The 6,579-nt window shown below is 36.3% G+C and overlaps 1 protein-coding gene across 2 annotated transcripts; it reads left to right on the top strand.

The window, feature by feature from the left end:
- Positions 1-1,048: 1,048 nt before the first annotated feature.
- On the top strand, positions 1,049-5,667 carry LOC113732009 (uncharacterized). Of its 2 annotated transcripts, none has more exons than XM_027257589.2 (7): positions 1,049-1,334; positions 1,622-1,660; positions 1,764-1,901; positions 2,169-2,308; positions 2,430-2,536; positions 3,320-3,432; positions 5,001-5,667. In XM_027257589.2, the coding sequence occupies exons 1-7, from the start codon at positions 1,191-1,193 to the stop codon at positions 5,385-5,387; spliced, it is 1,068 nt and encodes a 355-aa protein (XP_027113390.2). In that variant the 5' UTR covers positions 1,049-1,190; the 3' UTR covers positions 5,388-5,667. The 2 variants fall into 2 exon arrangements, with proteins under 2 accessions (XP_027113390.2, XP_071936139.1); XM_072080038.1 differs by having other exon boundaries at positions 1,197-1,334; positions 1,608-1,660.
- Positions 5,668-6,579: the final 912 nt, after the last annotated feature.

Genomic DNA, 6,579 nt, shown 5'->3' with positions numbered 1-6,579 from the left:
TTTGAACCATATCAAAAATTATGAGACATAATATTTAAGTATATTTAGTAATTCATCGGTTCAACTACTCATCTACTAGTTCAACTAGTAACTCGTTGATCAATCTCCTTCATCGGATTCCTCCCCAAGCCAAATTTAATAACTTCGAGTTTTTTGGCCACGCAAGTCGTTGGGAATACTTGGTTTGCAAATTGTATATTTATCCTGAAAAAAACATTTAAAAAGTTTCCGTATACTCAATCCAAGGTGTATTATTTTTTGCTGGGTCCAAAGGTACACAACTTTAAATATTGGAGGAATTCTTGGTTTGCAAATTGTATATTTATCCTGAAAAAAAAATTTAAAAAGTTTCCGTATACTCAATCCAAGGTGTATTATTTTTTGCTGGGTCCAAAGGTACACAACTTTAAATATTGGAGGAATTCTATTTTAAAAAACTAAACCTCAAATTGGCTTTTGCAATTTTCATGTAACAGTCTCAGATGAAATGAGTCTAGTCCCAAAAAAAAAAAAAAAAAAACAAAGGGATCGAATTTTATGTCGACTCAATTTTGCCACTTCTGACTTATTAAAAAAAAAATTAGTCATTTATGATGCAATCAGTTTGCCAATTAACCCCACTTTTCGAAGAAAGAGATGCAAATGAAAAAGCTTGATTAAATTCTTAAAGTCTCATTGTTTTGGCTGATCGATATCTGATTAGGATTTTCACTTGTGTACTTGGGATGACATTCAAATGGTGAATTTTCTTAACATGTCAAATAGATGAACCCTAGTGAGATGGCTTGACAATGAATGGATGAAATTTCGAAAATATAAGCAAATCAAACATAAATTCAACTTAGATTAAAAAAAGTTTGGAAATTAAAATAATTTAATTCAACTTAGATGTCTGAAAAAATAAAATGAATTTCGCACATTATTAATTTAGGATACTAAAATGTCCACTGTAGTTTGGGCGGTGGCATTGAACGAAGACTATTCTGCAGTCCGGTGAAAGTACGAGGATCAAAACTTCTCTATAATTCAGACGAATCTTTTGCTTTTCCATAACCAAAGGAGAAAAAATAAGAATAAAGAAATTACAGGCACTTGACAGATTCTTGGCTTCGGGCCAACCTCAATCAAACCTCTTTCTCCAAACCAAGAAAAGCTAACGGAGATTGCCTGCCTTCTGCAAACACAAATAAATGGCTGCTTCAGAAGAAGAAGTGGCCGCAGAATTGGAAGCTGTGGAAGCAGTTTATAGTCAAGACTCCTATATTCTTCAAAACTACCCTCCCCACCTCCACATCCAGGTTAAACCCCGCACTGCCGATGTCTCTTCTCAACAGGTAATACAATCCCCTTCAACCTATCCCGTCCCACAAATAAAGGAAAAAATCCCATCTTTTAAGATGTTAGTTGTGCTTTGTATGGTACTGGGAATGATTGCAAATACATAATTGCCCAAATTTTGAATTTCTCTGATTGATTTTCAGCTGGTTCTTTGTTTTTCATGCCAAAGCTACCATCTTTATCTGATAATGATTGTCGGTCTGATTCCTTTTCTTTTTCTTTTTGGGGAATCCATGCTATTTTCTGTTCAATTTTTGATCTTGACAAAGAAAAAATGTTGCAGTTTGTGGAAGCAATTATTGGGATTCAAGCAACGTCTAAGGTACTTTATCAGTAAAAACAAAAATTTAGATTGCCCACTTAGTTATCATTTTCTTTTATGCGTATTGGAGGATCAGTAATTATTGATTTTTTGTGGTTGCCAGTATCCGGATGAACCGCCAATTATTAGCATTGTTGATTCAAAGGGTTTAGATGATGTGAGGCAAAATCAATTAATAGCTAGTATAAGGGACAAGGCCATTGCACTCTCCTCGTGTTTGATGCTTGTTGCACTATGTGAGGTAATCTTTTGTTTTACTGCTCGTAAAAGATTGCCTTGTTTTGCTCAAATTGTAGTTATCATTTAATTAATTAAGTTTTCGTTGAAAGACAGAAATTTTAGTGATGGATGTATGCTTATTATTCTTGGGCCACTGATCAAACGGTCAAATAGTGTTTTTGTTGGTTTAGAGTAGTTATATAGCACATTGATGGTGCATATGAAATTTTCATAGCAATTAATAATTAACACATTTTCAAGCTATTGATGAACTTGGATGTATTGTTAGGAAGCAGTGGAGAAGCTCTCTAGTATGAATCATCCAGATGGCGATTGCCCATTATGCTTGAATCCATTACTCGATGAGAAAGATGGCAATGACTCATTGCCATTTATGAAGTTGATGTCCTGTTTTCATTGCTTTCACTGGTAAGTAGAGTTCCCGGTGAAATAGCCTCGTGCATTTTGTTGTAATGGGAATTGTTATCTTTTTCAGGTAACATTAAACTTTTGTACTGGGATTTCCTGATGTGCTTTATAATGATTGCAGTGAATGCATCATCAGATGGTGGAACTGGCTTCAAGCTCAAAAAGAATTGGATCATGCAAATACTTCTAGTTCTGTCACATCTATCAAGGACATGGAAGACCAAGAAGGTGCTTCATAATAGGAACCATTTGCAATACTCTTCTTATTACATTTATCTAGCTATTCAACCAAAAAACGAATAGTAAATAAAAAACAAGATAACAATCTTCTGTTTGAAGTAAAGCAAAAAGACAAATTTATGCTGCCTTATCTGCAGCAATTTAGCTGCAGGTCACAGTGTAGGCACCTGTGGGACTGAGGTTGAGGGTTTCCTACCCTCTCTTTGTCTGGTTTTTGCTCCTCAAATTTATATGTTTATATAACCTATTCTCGTGTGATTCATTTTTTCTTTTGGTTACATTTTCACTGATTTAACTTACTCTTGAAGCTCTTATTCTCAACCACTTGGGAAAACCCAACTGATTATTGTCATTGTTTTGGGAGAAGTTAGCATATGAAAGCTAGCGCAATTATAGCATATATAACAGTAGTGGAAAAGTGATATCAAACCAAAAAATGTTCCTGACTGCCACAAACATTGATATAGTTTTATAAAAATAGTCCTCAAACTATCGCCATCTAGTATAGACAGTTAACTCAGGTTATGGTATTTGACTTGTAAACTCAAAGTCGCTGGAGAATATTGCTCATTGCCCAGCTATCTCATAGTGTAAAAGAGGGTAGGAAATGTATTTATGAACCAAGCAGTTGAACCTGCTTAAAAATTACTTGCAAATATAGAAACCATCAAGTGCTGGTAGTTTTAGTAGTGGATGCTCTAGTTCAGCATTATTCTCTAGCTTGTGATATCTGCTGAACCTGGGTTATTACTGACTTATTGTTGTGCGCAGGTATGTGCGAAATTACTGAAGAAAGGATGGGAGAGTGTCCTGTTTGTCGTAAAGTTTTTCTTGCAAAGGATATTGAACATGTACTTGACTTGGTCGGAACTGACTATCATTTGGTATGTCAACAAACTCCTTCAACCTGCTAAACCATTATGATTTCATGTGGTTTACATGCTGAATAAACTGAATTATCTACTTATTGGCTAGCTCTAATTTAAAAGCATATTGCATATGAATAGTCATGGCATATTAAGGCTTACGACAGATACCGTCTATAAGTTTTGGTGACACAATCATTGCCTGATCTTCTCAAGGATGAAAAATATTAGAACTCCCCCTCCAACTTACAATTAATGAAATTAGCTTCACAATGTCAGACAACTGTTTCAGGGAGCATTTTGTAAAGGCTTGGAACAGGTTTACTTACTTAAAAGTATTGTTTAAGACCAAAATCTAATTTGTCTATATATAGGTTGTCACTAAGTGGGGTTAGCTGATTGAGTTTCAAACCAAGTGGCAGCTTGTTTACACTGCAACGAAACATGTGCTAGTAACAAGTAGAAATAATTGACAATTTTGAGGAGGAATGTTAGTTTCAATTTCAAAGAGTATTTATCTAACAATAAATGTTGTCAACCTTTTCCAAATTTCTGCAAATGTAATACTCCCTCCATCCCATTGTTATTGTGATGTTTCACCGTTTTCACTACCCCAAAATTTGAGTCATTCTACAATTCTTCTATCAAACATTTCATTGTTACCCTTACGAATAGGGTATTGATAAAAGAGTTATTGGGACCCACAAATGGATGCATTTGGAAGAAAGGAGTGGTGTGTGAGAGGCACCACAAATATATGTGGTCAACTTTGGTGTGTGGTTCTTACAGTCTATAAAATGGATTTGAAATGCCGTAGGACCAACGGCATCTTTTGTCATAACAATTCTGACGCTATGAGTTTTTGCACTTATGAATGGGGGCAAAGATGGCACAAACAGCTCAAATTCAAATCTGCTTCATTTGTTCTTGAAAATTTATAATTTTGGAAAGCATCCCTTTTATTGGGACAGAGGGAGTATCATTTAAGACATTGGCTCAAAATCATAGTTGTTAGTCATCCATAGCGCATCATAGCCTAAAGATCCTGCTTTAGATATAGCTGATAGAGCCGGCTATTTTAAAGTGAAAGGAACATAGAGCATAAAAATTTTAATCTGTTAAAAGGATGAACTCCCACTGTTCTGAGCCTAAAGCAATTGAAAAGCAAGTATAAGTATGAAATAGGAAAATTTTATAAATGGCTAAGAGAGAAGACTAACCAAGTGCGATCATTAAAAAGGCCCAGAAGAAGAGCGAAGAAAGAAGAGCAACAAGAGAGGGGATGAGGAGAAGAAAAATAAAAGAGGGCAGGAGAAGAAGAGGCGGGGATGGTAGACTCTGATTTTCCTTTATCTAAGTGGATGCTCAGATGTGCCATTTCTTTTCTTTCTAACAGCAGTGATTTTAGTAATGCCTGAAATTAGGTTTGGAATACTCTTTTAACATAGAATTAGGTTAGGAATATTCTAAACTGGTTGCCTAGGCAATTTATATTGCTTTTACATATGGCGTGGGGAATTTCTTATCCTGACTCCATCTTATGTCAATCTTTTCTCACGATATTAATCCTCCTTGATGAAAAATAGAGTTCGAGTGGAACTGAATCCTTAGACGAGGACAATCTTCTTCAGTCTTATCCAGAGAAAAGTAGAAGGCAGAAATATGAGGCCATATTGAAACTTCAGAAAGAGAATGATGGCTTAATTGAACCCAAAAAGCACGAAGTACTGTTGCCTGGTATGTTTCTACCTCGGTCGGCTCCACCATCTTCAATTTCCTTGGAGAAAGAAACCGATGGGCAACAAAGTGAAGATGGAGTTGTGGGATCAGGAGCAACACCAAGTGTTCCATCAAATAGGCCTAGCACCAGCAAGCATAGAAACTTCAGTGGCAGGAAGCATTCACACAGAGGACGAAGTTCTGGAAAACATGCAAGGCGGTGGATTCAGAAAGAGAATGGAGCTGCTAATTGATGCATGTGTTACTTAAAAAAGAAAGAAGAATAACTACTAAAGGAAATCCTTAGATTCTTAGGTGCATAGTTTGCATAAAACTTTTGAGATATTATTTTTATCCGGAAAAAAATTGTAGTTTGATAGGTCAAAGAAAGATTGGTCGCTTTGTATCAATTGTAAATTTCTGTACTGTTGGAATTGGAGATATACAAGGTTCTCTTCTTTGAGCATGAAGAGATGCATGTATTGAAGATATAGTATATCAATTGAGGTTTAATTCGACCAGACATTTTTGAAATCTTGATCATCCCGTAATTGAATTATACAACTGTTAGAAAGTTAATGCTGCTGATTTCTGATGATGAGAATTGATTTCATTGATGTTAATTATTATTCTTTAGCTTATCTGCAACCATAAGTTTCAGTTCAGGGCATTTCCAAATATGGTTCTACCGTTACATTGTTGACTTTATAACTAAAACCATTTAAAAGAGAAGATGGTTTGGCTATCAAATGGCCATCCTTTGTGCACAATTATCATAACAAGTTGCATGATTAGCTATGCAGTGTCCTGCTGTCTCCCTTCTTCTGCTTATGGGTGTCAACGTTGGAAGGATTTCATACAGAACAAACAAATAATTGTGGGATGATGAGCACATTGCCAGTTTGACACCATCGAGAGAGAAGTTCTAATGCAGTATATATGCATATATAGCTTTCCATGGAAGACTAGTTCTATGCTTTTATGTATATGAGCATTGAGGAGCATCCGCTGATGTCCATGTACGGGAGGTACAGATCCCTCAAGCCTGGCTTGTCGCATCCTTCGTGTTTTTGCAGCAATAGCAGGAGGGGGGAAGGGAAGGGAAGGGAAAGTAAGGGGCAAAAGAAAAATGCAGTCCAACGTCAAAGTCACTAACGCATGCACCAATGGATCCAGGTAGCTAGTTGAGGGAACAAAATGTGAAGGCTAAATTCTCTTTCAGATTGAAAAGGAAGGCGATGGGCCTTTAGTCTTTAGTGGTTGAAAGAGCAGGAATAGCAACTCTTTCGGTATAGGAGAGACTCGAGATCATTTTCCTAGGCTGCTGTCTCACCATTTCCTCGCGGATTCTTAGATCTGGCTGACAAAATTAGAGGCCTATTTACTCTCTTTCGTCGGTGGGAGACTTCCAGTAGAGTAGAATTGAGAACACTGAAGGGGTTTACC

The sequence above is a fragment of the Coffea arabica genome, chromosome 2e, assembly GCF_036785885.1.
Source record: "Coffea arabica cultivar ET-39 chromosome 2e, Coffea Arabica ET-39 HiFi, whole genome shotgun sequence".
NCBI classification, from domain to species: Eukaryota; Viridiplantae; Streptophyta; class Magnoliopsida; order Gentianales; family Rubiaceae; genus Coffea; species Coffea arabica.
Note: the sequence above shows the minus strand (reverse complement) of the source record. Positions and strands in the feature narration are given on the sequence as shown.

What these genes read in the sequence shown, in the direction of transcription:
- LOC113732009 (XM_027257589.2), top strand. Translation starts at nt 1,191, where the DNA reads ATGGCTGCTTCAGAAGAAGAAGTGGCCGCAGAATTGGAAGCTGTGGAA. An exon ending in GGATTCAAGCAACGTCTAAG is followed by an intron (nt 1,661 to 1,763) that starts GTACTTTATCAG and finishes TGTGGTTGCCAG; the next exon opens with TATCCGGATGAACCGCCAAT. An exon ending in TGCTTGTTGCACTATGTGAG is followed by an intron (nt 1,902 to 2,168) that starts GTAATCTTTTGT and finishes ATGTATTGTTAG; the next exon opens with GAAGCAGTGGAGAAGCTCTC.